Below are 13,214 nucleotides of genomic sequence, written 5' to 3' on the forward strand. Positions count from 1 at the left end.
GTCAGCTCAGGCCACTCTGTCCAGTGAGTCAGTAGTTTGCTGAGGGGGGAATATGGATGAAAATCCACCCATACCTTGCTCCGCAAGCCATGTACCCTGGCTAGGGTGGCACAGCCTAGAAGAAAAGGGTACCTTTAAGGATTTGCACAAAGATGATCTAGGGGTTAGCAGCAACCCTGGACATACAGCCTGTCTGTTGGTCTGTCCACCAGCTGTCTCTGCTACCACCTTCCCCTCCAGCCCGTATAGGTCCATCCACCCATGGGCACATGTGAAGGTCAAAGACAGACCCATCCCCACCCTCCACTGTCCCATATCAGATCCCAGACTTGGGATTCTGAGAGGGCCTCCAGTTTTAGCTCATCCCAGGGACGCCGTCCACCTCTGTCTCCCCCTGCCATCTCTACTCCCCAGAGCCTGGGTCTGGCCCCAACACAGGGGTCTGGACAAAACTGTCACACCTTGGACTCGCTCTCTGGAGGAGGCAGGCAACCATTCTGTTCCTTGTCAGCCCCTGCGCCCTCCCCTGCCCCTTCCTCCTCCACCTTCTCATCCAGTCGGCTGGGGATGGACCAGTATAGATGGGCATCTAGGCGGGCTGCAGCCTCTGCCAGCTCGCGGGCACTGCACGAGGGCGTGGGCACCTCAAAGGTCTGGTGGAAGCTGGCATAGTCCACCTCATAGAAGCCATCCTCCAGGGTCAGCACGGATGTGAAGCGGTGGCCCCACAGCACCTCATCGACCAGGTAGGAGCTCCGAGCTTGGCACGTCATTCCTAGGGGAGGCACATAGGTCAGACACTACCCGCCCCAGGCTTCCCTCTCATTCCACAACTGACTCCCAGCACCCTTCCCTGGGCCCTTTGGACCCATTCTTTCCCCCTTCCCAGCTCCCATTCTATCCAGCTCCCTCAGCACTGCCCCATCTGTCCCACCTCCTCTTCATCTTCAGTTCATACTCTCTCTCCTCTCGGCTAGAAGTGTCAGTCAAAGAAGCTTAACCTTGGGACTGACCTCAGAGACCATCTAGTCCAACTTCCCTCTCCACACTGGACTCTCCACTTGGACATTCCTAGTGTTGACATCTAGTGTGTACTTGCTTGCCTCCGGGGATTGAGAGCTCACCACCTTATCAGGGGCCTACTTCTTTGTGTGAAAGCACTAATATTTGGGTTGCTCTTCTTCATCCAGAGCTAAAATCTGCCTCCCAGGATTTCCACCTCTTGGTTTTATTCCCCTGCCATATGATACCCCTTCCTGGGTCTGAAAACAACACACTTAGGTTTCATCATGTCTTCCCTTCAGTGAGCTGAAATTCCTGACAACCTCTCCCATTCCTCTTGGGGTCTGGCTTCTGAAAATTTTTACCTTCTTCTAATCAGAATGGCCACGAAGAACCTCCATGCTCTTTGAGGGTAATCAATACTCCCAGAGTGGTCCCAGCTCATGCCTCAGAGAGGTCTTGTCCCCTCTCCCTCTGGCCACCATGCTTTATATAACAGGCCCAGATGATCTTCCACAAGCATTTTCTGAAGCTGTCTCATGTGCTACCACGTTAAACCTGTGGCCAACTAAACCCCCGGTTCTCCTTCATCAGAGCTCTCCCATGCTGCGCTTACATAAGGGATTTTTTTAAAGCCTAAATGTAGAATTTTATATTTATTCCTTTTAAATGTCATCTTGTTGGATTTTGGCTCATTATACTTGCTTTTCAAAAGCATTTTGAATCCTGACTCTCTCACCCAAAATATTACCATCCTTTCCAGCTTGTCTCTAGAAAAATCAGAGCACGCCCTCCAAATCTCCACCCTCCAAATCGCCAGCCCCCTCCACTGTCCCTTTGATTGGGAACCTGTGTCTTGTCCTCCCTGATGGGGCAGCTGATCTACTAGGGCAAGTGGTTCTCCTCCCACCCCAGCACCTCCCCAGCTCCTCAGAACAGGAGGACAGGGGAACAGAAGAGTGAACTTTCACTAACTAGAGACAGGCATTCATCAACATTGGAAAAACTCAACCCTGGGGGATGAATTTCTTTGTTCCTTTGGTGAAGTCTGGAATAGGAAGTATCTAGTGGGGGACGATAAGGTGATAAGGACTCTGGGGACAGTCCGTGAGGGAGAGTGGGAGGGGCTTGTCCTTCACCTTAGGAGAGGGCCTGCCTCTGGTCCTGGTGAAAGCGTGACAACTGAGGTGAGAGAGGGGGAGGAGGTAGGGGAGCAGGGGCACATGAGAAGGGGTGGGGAGCACTCAGGTAGAGCAGGTGAAATCAAGGCTCAGCAGGAAGGCCCAGGGAAGAAGGTTGAGGCACCTGCTGTGGGAGAAGCCAACAGAGGCACTGCCCTGGCAGCAAGCCTGAAACTCCAGGCCCCTGGCCCCGTGGGTCTCCACCGGTTGGCCACCTGAGACCATGGCTGATCCTAAACCTTCACTAATGGGGAGAACCTGACCTCACAGGTGCCTTTGGAAGGGGCTTCTATTTCCCCAGTCTGTGGAAATTCAGGGAAACTGAGGTAGAAGTGAGACCAGGTGTCAACCTTTCCTAAGGCGCAGCCAAGGAATAATTCAGGCCATGGAAAACATTCACCACCAAATTCTAGGAGCCCAGATCTCTTAGCAAGGAGAAAACTCTTTCCCCTCAACCTCTCATCTCCACCAGCCTCTCCGTGCACCACCTCCCCGCACCCAGGTCCACCAAGCCCCTGCGCACCAGTGGCCTCCACCATGCCCTCCAGGATGACAACTATCTCGAAGTCGTCCCTCTCGAGCGCACAGCGGGATGCATCCCAGAAGGGACTGGCGGCGTCGATCTCGTGGCTGATGACCAGCGGCGACACCAGGAACAGGCGGTCATCGCCCGTATCGAAGCCCACGCTGAGGTCGGTCTGGTGCAGCGGGATGAACTCCCCCTCCAGGGTCTGGCGCGAGCGGATGAGCTTGGCGCGGATGGAGGCCTCGACTATGTGAGAGGAGCGCAGGTCGCCCACACGGAACATGAGGCACAGGCGGCCGTCGCGTAGGGAGACCACGGCGTGCGAGGAGAAGACCAGCGTGGCTGCGCGCTTGTTGGGCTGTGAGATCTTGACGAACATGCAGCCCACCATGAAGGCGTTGACCATGGAGCCCAGAATGGCCTGCAGGAGCAACAGCGCGATGCCCTCTGGGCACTGGTCAGTGATGACGCGGTGGCCGTAGCCGATGGTGGTTTCGGTCTCGATGGAGAAGAGGAAGGCGGCCACGAAGCCGTTGAGGTTGTTGACGCACGGGGTCCAGGCGGCGTCCTCCAGGTGCTCCAGGTCGCCTCGGCCGTAGGCGATGAGCCACCAGATGGCGCCGAAGAAGAGCCAGGTGAGCGCGTAGGCCAGCACGAAGACCAGCAGGCTGAGGCGCCAGCGCAGGTCCACCAGCGTGGTGAACAGGTCGGTCAGGTAGCGGTAGGTCTCGCGCACGTTGCCCTGCTGCACGTTGCATCGGCCATCCTTCTCCACGTAGCGCTGGCGCCCTCGGCGGCGCGGCGGCCCGTCGGGGCCCGCAGGCAGCACGCGCTCCTGCGCCATCGCCACTGGGGGGGCTCATCCGCCCGTGCCACCTGCGGAGACAGAGCGCCAGCGCCCATGTGGGCGGGCCGAGCGGCCCTCCGAGGCCCTTCGCCTCAGTTCCATGCCCGGATTCCGCAACCGCATCCTGGGAACCTTGTGCACAACCACGGCCCCAGCTCGCAAACTGGGGAATCAGGTGTGAGTGAACCGGAGGGTACCCCGCAGGTGTGGCTGCTGTTTTCAGGGCTGGGATGTACCAGAGGTTTTGGGCCTCTCAGTTCTAACTGGGCTGGACAGTGCCTCGAGGGCCCAGGCAGGAAGGAGGGTGTTTCCCCAAGTCACTGGACTGTGGGCTCCTGGGAGACAGGAGATTAATGTACTCCCCGCCTGGCTCATGTCACTGCAGGCCCCTCCTCCTCCACAATTCAACCTGACGTCTAACCAAGCTTTCCAAGTTCACCCCAAGATAGACACATGGGTCTTCCCCATCCTCCCACCCTGCGTTCACTAGCTCCACCCCTCCCACACCTCCCTCTTCTCTACAAGCTTACAAGAAGGAGTGGAGGTTGGGGGGAAATCTCAGCGGGCAAGGGCTGAATATTCCCTGCGGTGCAAAGTGCCCACTGGAAGTCTTCCCTGAGGACTAGCCACTGTTCTCGCTGCTTCAGGGTCAGCCCCATTGTCCTGGGTTCTTTCTGCAGTGAAGACAGCCCCCAGAGGGACAGCAGAGCTGAAGGGCATGGTCAGGCAACGGTAGCACAGGCTCATCAAGAATTGGACTCATAGCCCTCTAGTGTCTGTTCTTCATGAGATAAGGTCAGCAAAGCTCCCGGTGCTCACATTTGCTCCCCCAACTCCCCCCCAACTCCTCCATATCTTTCCCCAGCCCCCTGCTGCCTATTGACTGTCCTAAACAACAAATGTGCCCCAAAGCTCACATTCTAGGGAAGCCCATCGGATTCTGCTTCACAGTATTGCTCTGAGCTCTTGGAGCTGCAGTCTGCCCTGAGAGGGTGATCCAGGGGGCCCCAGGAGGTGTGGCTCATGCAGAACAAGGAATTTGGGACTCTTCAACTCTTCCCTCTTCCTGGGGATCATCCTCTCCCCATTCCAAGGGAACCTGAGCTGGCCAGGTGGGGTGGTGGAGGGGAAGAGTGTGACATAAGGCTCACAGATGGCCTGGATGTTTGACCAGGTCCTGGGGAGAAATGCATGGATCTGTAACTCCAAAGCTAACACCCAGAATTTAAGTTTTGGAGAGAGGTTCCCTGTGCAGAAATTTGGAGTGTGTGTGTGTGTGTGTGTGTGTGTGTTGAGATGGAGGATAGGAAGAGAAACCAAAAAGAGATGGCTTGGAGCTTAGGGGCACCCCACACTTATTTTGGAGGAGGGAGTCAGGGGACACAGGGCACGGAAGGCACAATGCAGCAGCAGATCAGGGTCCTCCCTCCCCCAGTAGTGGGCTTCCCTTTCCTTTGCCGCAGCCAGAGAAGTGACCTCTAAGCACTAACTGGCTCCGTGACCCCAGGGCATGCAAGAAAGTAGCTGGCTTCACTCATCCTAAGTCCGCCCCAGGTCACCTCAAGATATCCTCTCAGGGACGTAGGTGACTGGACCCTCAATCGGCCTGCTTGGACAGAGCTCTCTGCCCAGGGCAGGCAAGGGGCCCAGAGTGATCACCCCCAGAATTCTCTTACTCTCCATAGCCCCAAGAATCCAGTTGAATCTACTTTGATAGTGTCCCATCTCCTGGCCACCTAAGTGGGGAGGGGGGGCTGCATTTTTCTCAATGAGTAAAGCAAGGTGTGAAATTGTTGCCTCAGTCCTCACATCAAAGACTTAATTTGTGCACCTTCCCTCCAAAGATGTTTGTCCTCTAACCTCCCTCTCTTAATTTCTTGTTCATGCTGTGCCCCCTTTCAAGAAGACCCCAGTGGCACATTTTTCTGGACCCCACTCTTTCCCCTCCTAAGGAGTGCTAAGCAGCCAGGGGCTTATTTATTGGAAGGGAATCTGGCAAAAACTCCCTCAGAAACCAGCTCCTCCCAAACCCCCACTTGCCTTGGAAATAGGGGCCCAAACCCAAGTCCCCTGCAACTCAACTCACAGCGTGTAGAGAGAAGAGTAGCCGTCGGCAGAGACCCCCAGGGAGTGGCGTCCATACCCCCGACACCGCCCCGCAGGTGCCCTTGGAGGGTGGGAGCCGCAGACTCTGCTGTTTCTCCTAAATGTAGCGGCAGCTCTGACTAGGACTTGCTATCTGTGTCATCCCCACTTCCCAGGCTCCCCTGCTCCTCTCCCGTTTCCACAGCAACCAGTCTGGCGACAGCTCCAGAGCATCCCCCTCCTCTCCCCAGTCCTGGGTACCACTAGAGGCTGATCCACACGCCATAGCTATTTTTAGCCAAAGTCCCTCCTCCTGGACAACTTAGTGCTCGCCTCCTCACCCCTCAGGAAAAAAAAAAGAAGAAGAGAAGAGAAAAGCTGGCACGCTAGCTCTCTCCTAAGAAGCTCTTTGCTCTAGGGAGATACCCGTCTGATGTGTTTGGGGAAAAGCATTTGGTTTCTTGGGGACTTGGAGACCACTGGGGAGCTGGCAGCCACCCACCTCGGGAGGCTTCAGTGCAGATGCTGTTCCGGCATCAGCCCCAGCATCCCAGTCTCCAATATTAGAAGGAACAACCCGATGCCCATTTTGGAGGTAACTAGAGGGAATAGACCCACCCAGTGGAGGACGCAAGGTTAAGGGTATAATCTTTGTCATGGATGTGATGTGACCCTTAGGATTCACAGTGTCCCTTAGCCACAGTGGTCCCCTCTCTCACAGAGCATGCGTGCATTCAAACAGCCCCTTTCACCCACCTCATGGTGTTCAGATCAAATGTGGCAATGAAATACAAGGGCTTTGAGTGCCTTTCGTTAATAACACAGAGTATAGAAGCAGCCCAAACACCCAGGGTTAGGGCTTCCTTGCTTATTCACTCAACACAATTTTTATGACGGCCATGTACTGCTGGAGGGTTATAGAAATGAACAAGTCCCTGCGCATGAGGTCCTGGGTCAGTGGGGGAGAAAGACAGGTACACACGCAATACTCACACCACTGCTGAAAATCCATTAAGCAGCACTATGAGCACACACTTATTTCACAGCCCTGAGATATTCCTATGCCATAGGCATTGTTTTCTCCATTTAGAGGTGAGTAAACAAGGCTAAGTGATTTAGCAACTGTCACAGAATTAGATGGTGGTGGAGATAGTGATCAAACTTATGCATCTGTGTCCCACCCATGCTCTTTCCAAAAGTGACACCATCTTTATAGCATGACATCCAGTAATATAATCAATTACTGTAAAGCCACTACAAGTACTGTGTTCATGCATATGAATGTGCATGCAGGTACACCATTACAGAAGAAACAAAAAGAACAAAAACTATTCTTACCAACCATCACTGGATAGAAGGAACTGCAAGAGCACTGACAAAAATCAGAAAAAGAGAAATTGGAGAAATGAAATACTTCAATCTTCCTTTTCCCCAGGGAAATAATATTTAAAGTAGAGAATGGTATATACATATCAGATGTTATTATAGCCAAGGTATTGTTCATTTCTTCTTTGGGCTTCTTAAATTTGGAGCAAAAAGGAGCTGAGAGGCAGGGAGACATAGGAATGTCCCGGGGGTGGGTGGGTGGGTAGAAGTGTCTGAAATGAATCAGTAAGATGGGAAGGTGGTATGAGTAACGGGCATTGCCTTGGGAGACAATGACCTGGGTTCAAATCCCAACTCTTCATGGGCAGCTGGGTCACTCTGAGTGAATTTCTACACTCCTCTAGTTTCTCCATCTAAGAAATGAGAATAACTGTTTTATCCATGTTTCAGGAGTTGTGAGGATTACCAAATTAGTGCATGCACACTGCCACACAATGTCATGGTGATGTCTCCCTGTGACACCCCTTCCTGTTCCCTGCCGTTGTGAAGGTCATCCCAGGCATCTGTCTCCTCACAACTCCCCAGCAGCCTGCAAGGTCTTCCTCTATCATGGCATCACCGGCCTGCAGGGGGCACTCATGCCTCACCACCCTCCTCCCATGCCCTCTTGTCTGTGCTGCTTGTTCCAAGTGGAAATATCAGGTTTTCAGCCCAAGATTGGCATCAGGAGGGCTGTTAAAGCCCCAGTCAACATCCCTGTCTCTTAGACCTGGCCTGTCACCCGAGCCTTGGGACTGCTAGTCTGCCCTTCTCTGTTCTGCCAAGCGACTGCTCATGTTGGTTCCACTGTGCCAGGAGCACCAAGAGAAGAAATTGAACTCCTCAGCAAGAACATATTTGCATAGAACTGGCCCCATTTTTGGAGGAGGGGGAATCGTAGGTTATACGGACCTCTAGAAGCTGCATCATCCAGCCCTGCCTGGGTACGGGTGCCAGGACGCAACTTTGCTCACAAGGAAGAAGCCATGCTCCCCAAATTATGCTCCTGCAATTCTTGGACTTGGCTTGCATCTAACCTCAGTTCCTTGTTTACCATCGAGCTTGAGCAGAGCAAGGAAAAAACAGGTTTCTTAGGTACCAGGATACAGAAAAATAGGCAAGATTCCAGTTTTTGGGTATTTTGAGATAAAGATAACTTTACAAGGAATCAATACAAATAATGTCAGTACTGTTGTGATGATTGGATGATTGGCTTTGGAACTGGAGAGTGTTGAGGACAGAGGGGCACAGTGGGGGCCATGCTACTCATATCAAAAGAAACTTGGTGTGAAATAAAAAAAAAAGGAAACTTCTCTGGGCAGCTGCATTCCTTATAGCACCTAGCTTGGAGAGCAGGTGGTACTCTGGGGCCAAAAGGGAGAGGGGGAAATCCCTTCAGTAGACACAGCTCTGAGCTGAGCCAGGGGTAAGAACTGGCAAACTGAATGCAGTCCTCAGCTTGCCCTGTTAGTGGGTGCATTTGTGCAGTCCACAAACTGTACAACTGTATGTAACAGTCCTGGGATCAGTCAGTCTGGGAAGGTTTCCTTGAGCAAGATCCTGAGATCTTGGGTAAAAACTTGGAAGTGAGAGAGGAAGCATGATGGGGGGGGCGTGGGGAGGGAAACAGGACACGGCTGACAATATGAGTTTAAGGGAGCAAGAAGGTTAAGGAAGAAGGTTAGATTTTAACAATTTCTACAAATTTAGGGGAGGTGGGGCCTTAGAAAACTCAGAGCAGAGGGAGGATATGGTTGAAGCAGTGGCAAATGACCAGAGGTGGTAAAGATTAGAGCACAGCTTCAGGACAGAGAAAGCCCCAAGGGGCTCCTGAGACTGAGAGCTTACTGACCTTCTAACTGTTTTCAGTCCAGCAAGAGGATCAGAGCTGTGTCATGTGCCAGTCTATCTGCTTTATAAGATTGGGTGGTGGTAGACCGGAATTTAAAGCATGGTATTTAGAGTGGTATAGAATTAGTACTTACTTACAGGTAAGGGATAGGTCCCAGGCCCTTCACAGATAGTGGGTGACAAATCTAACACTTTTTAGTTATTCTACCATAGGCAAGTCACAATCTTTCTGAGCCTCAGTTTCTCCTTTTCAAGAGATATCTGTCTTGCATAGGAAACACTCACCAATGCTAATTTTCTATGCCCTTTGTCACTGATTCTCTATTGGGTTCCTGGAGACTATACTAAAGCTTTTCTTTTCTAAAAGGATGCAAAACCTAAAAACTAACATTTGATGTGTACAAAGGGATATACATGACATATATAGTTAAAGAATGAAAACTTCATTTAAAATACACTTTTATAATTAGAAAATCAGTGCCATTTGAGCTATCTATACTTTCTCACAACCTTGCACCTCGCCATTCTAGAATTTCTGAATTCCTGGGAATGCTCAATCCCATTCCCACACTGATTTGTAGTAAATGACTCTTCTGCTCTACAGAAAAGGTGACAACCATATGGAAGGAGCTTCTTCTGCCCCTGCTTCTTTCTTCCTTCCCTTCTGCAGGAGGACCCAGTGTTTTGCACAGTGACCAGTCAGCAAGAAGTAACTGTCTGGGGGAGGGGGGTTCTACAAAGGCATAGGGACTACTGATGTGATCAATACAGGTGGCCTCTTCCTTTGAGCCTGGCAAGAAGGGTGAAGGATGGGCAAGTCCTGGAATTTCCGTGAAGCTAGCAGTGGCTGTGAAGTGGCATGGACATCCTAGAGGGGCATAACAGAGAGGTTTGGTGGCTTAGTTGACTTGCCAAAGGATGGGGCAGAAGGCAAGAGTGAAGAGTGAAGATCACTTTGCACTTTTTAATGTGGTTGGCCAGGAGAAACACAGATATCAGGAAGTCAGTTGAACTCCAGCCTTGATGAGGAGATGGTTCAGTGTGGGACGGGCCCCGCTGGTGTGCAACTTGACTTCAAGCTCAGTATCCCACCTCAGTAACCCCCCTCAGTATCCCCAATTGGGGGCTATTTGAAATGTACTCATGACATAAATTTTGCATGACTTTTAGAGACTAAACTAAGGGGAAAATTCAAGTTTCCTTCTTTTTCTTTTTCTTTTTTTCAAGAGGTGTTTTAACTCAATGGTAATACTGGTTACTGATTAGTACTTACTAGTATTTAGTACTGCTTACTACTTAAATATCTATGATGAACAGAAATAGAAAAATCATTATTTTCTTCCTTAGGAAATGCCAAGGGTGGGAGACTGTGGATAAAACCCTCAAGAGGGTGGATGCTGTTTCCAAGAGGACTTATATTTTTATGCCCCTCTCCCCCCCACCCCCCCAGGATTTTGTTCATGCCTTAAAAGGTCCCCACCACCTCCCAGGACTCAAGTTCTCTCATTCTTAAGAGTTTTTATCCCATGTCACCTTTGTCTTTTTACATCTGCCAGGTCTCCTAGCCGACCTGCCGTGGCCTCTGCCGGCTTGACCTAGAGGGCTGCGGGATGCTCAGCCCAGTTAGCAACCAGCCCTTCCGAATTCGTCCCGTGACTCGGGAGCCCGGCCGCAGCCCGCTCCCTCAGCACTGTCTGTGGGTCACTGGGCCAGGCTGAATTCATTTCCACCTCATTGACTCGCCAGTTCCGCCCCAGCGGCTCCGCTCCCCTTCCCACCGCCGACTCGACCGCCTCTTTTCCCTTCTTACTCTCCCCCCAGCACCTCCCCAGCTCAGCTCCTGCCGTCTCCCTCCCGCCTCTTTCTCTCTCCCCGGGTCTGTCCCGGCCTGAGTCTTTGGGGGCTGCTCTCTGCCTGCGCCTCCGTCTGTCGGGGTCTCTATGTTTGTGGGTGTCGTCTGCGCTGCGCTTTCGTTTTTCAAGCCTCTGCCTTTGGGGTTTGCTCTCTGTTGCCTGGTCTAGCTTTGGGGCGCGCTCTGCCGTCTGCCTCTCTCGGTCCGGGTCTGTCCAGGCGAGCGCGCCCGGCCCCGCACCTTAGTCCTCCCGCGTCTCCGCGTCCCCGCTCCGGGGCCCGCCCCTTGCCCGAGCCCCTCCAATCCCGCGACCCGGGGCTGGCGCTCCGCGTTGCCATTGGCGCGCCCCGCGCCCCCCGCCCCCGGCTGCCCGGCCCCCGCCGGGCCCTCCATTCACACGAAGTTTGGCTCCGTCTGAGGAGGGAGGGGGCGGCCCGGCCCGGCCCAGCTCTGCCCCCGGCCGGCCCGACCCCGGCCCCGGCCCTGGCCCAGCCCTTATCTGATCCCGGCTTCAGGTTTAAGAGTCCCGGCCCCGTCGTCGCTGCGCTCCTCTCTCCTGCTTGCCCCGTCCGTCGGCTCGTTCCGCTGCCCACCTAGGGGCCACTACTCCCCGGACCCAAGGTAAGACCCTGGCTCTGAAGAAGGAGCGCTGCTGCCCACCGGGGTTATTTCCTCCACGGTCCCCACAGTTTTGCTTCCCCCCCACCACACCCCCCACCCCCGCCCCACCTTAGCCCCTTTCTGCTTTCCCCGGCTGGCTGGCCTCCATCCTGTGTCCCAGTCTGTTTGAGGCAGGCTCCAAACCCACCCTTCTGGGAAGGGTTCCCCAAGAAGGTAACTTTACCCAAGGCGGTCACCTCCTCCCTTCTAGATTAAGAAAGGGGCTACCTGATACCCATCCCTTTGGGTAGACAGAGGGCCATCACAGCTGCTTTAAGGAGTATGACCACCATACCTAACCCTGCAACCCCCTGGCCTCCAGACAGTGCCCCTCTTCCTAGGCTCTTCAGGTCACTCCTACTCCCACGCCCAGCCCCTTCCTCCTCCCCATCCAATGACCCTCCATGGAGACACCTACTGAGCACTGGTTCACATGGGAAGAAAACACACACAAGTCCAGATCAGCCTGGTATGTCCAGGACCTCTGCCCACCCAGTCCCTCCATTCCCACTCACCTCCCACCTCAAGCCACCCTTCCCCATTACTCCCCCCACCCCTGGTGGCTTCACACTGAGCACCCTAGGAGGAAGGAGCAGGACTATTTTTCTGGAGTGAGCAGAAAGATTGACTTCTATGGCATCCACCCTCCAGATAGAGATGCCCCCTCCCCAGCCCATCCCTTCTTGCCACCAGGAACTGACCTAGGGCACTGTGTTAGGAAAAAGATGAGGGTTGGCATTTCCTGATTTGGGGGAGGGGGGAGAGCTGAATTTGAGGATGGGTAGAAGGATAAAATGGGGAAGTGGAAGTGGGGCATCTGTTATTTTGAGGTTTCATTGTTGTTAATGAAACCTCTAAGCAGTAAGGCAAGTGGGGGTGTGGGATGGTAAAGAGGCCAGGACTTGTACCCAAAGAAGGCCAAGGCTTAAAGGAGAACCGTGTTGCTCATCAGCACAACTCTGGCTAAGTTTTTGGCCCGTGTTAGTTGTGGTTTTTGAATTTCCCTCCACAGGGATCTTTCTGGTTGGGAGGGAGGTGGTGATGGAAGTTTTGGTGTTCTTCTGTAAGGTCTGCTGCTTATTTGGGGGTGCTGAGGGGGACCTGGAGGCCACCAAGAAGCCAGCTGAGGACTGACCAGCTGCACTGCTGAGTTTCATGTTGGCTCACCCTAAACTCTCTCCCTAATCTCCAAGCATCTGAACATGTTCCTGGCATGATGGTGGGCAAGGTCCCATGCTCAGGGGTAGGTTTGTTAATGTCTCAGGGTGGAAGTTGGGGAACCCAGTGTAGAAGGAACCAGATGCCCATAGCTTGTTCTTCAGGGAGAGGAAACGAGAAAGAGAGGGGGGTAGGGACGGCATCCTGCCCGGGAGAGAGTCCAGGGCCAGGCTGCAAAGGCAGTAGGCATGGTCCGGGCAGTGCCAACTCCTTTTCCCCGCCCCCAGTTCTTTGGTGGGGTGGCGAGGGAGGGAGAGAGGGGGTGTTGGGGGGTGATCTGGGCCAGACCAGCCTCCCAAAGCCCTTGCCAACCTGGGGCCTGAAAGGAGCTGCTGTTTTCTGAGTCATCTCCCCAGCCCCCACCCGGAGTCTGTGCAGCCAACTTGTCTCAGTGGATATCAAATGGCAATGAGTCCCCTGGGGGGGGGGGCAGGGAGCAGGGTTATGGTCCCATTTCTCCTGTGGGTCTGATGCAGAATCCCCCCGTTGCCCTACTCTGAGAAAGCAAACTCTATCATCCCACCATCTGCCCACACCAGTCTGGGACACATTTGCGTGGGAGGATTCCTTGTCTGCTCATGGCAGCCCCTTCCACCTCCCTGTGCCCCACTGAATGGCATCCCACTC

General features: G+C 53.5%; 1 protein-coding gene across 1 annotated transcript; it reads right to left on the minus strand.

The window, feature by feature from the left end:
- Positions 1-455: 455 nt before the first annotated feature.
- KCNJ9 (potassium inwardly rectifying channel subfamily J member 9) lies at positions 456-3,553 on the minus strand (the record flags this gene model as incomplete). Its single annotated transcript, XM_084250105.1, has 2 exons — positions 456-775; positions 2,707-3,553. The coding sequence occupies 2 exons, from the start codon at positions 3,551-3,553 to the stop codon at positions 456-458; spliced, it is 1,167 nt and encodes a 388-aa protein (XP_084106231.1).
- Positions 3,554-13,214: the final 9,661 nt, after the last annotated feature.

Source organism: Talpa europaea, assembly GCF_964194135.1.
Source record: "Talpa europaea genome assembly, chromosome: 12".
NCBI classification, from domain to species: Eukaryota; Metazoa; Chordata; class Mammalia; order Eulipotyphla; family Talpidae; genus Talpa; species Talpa europaea.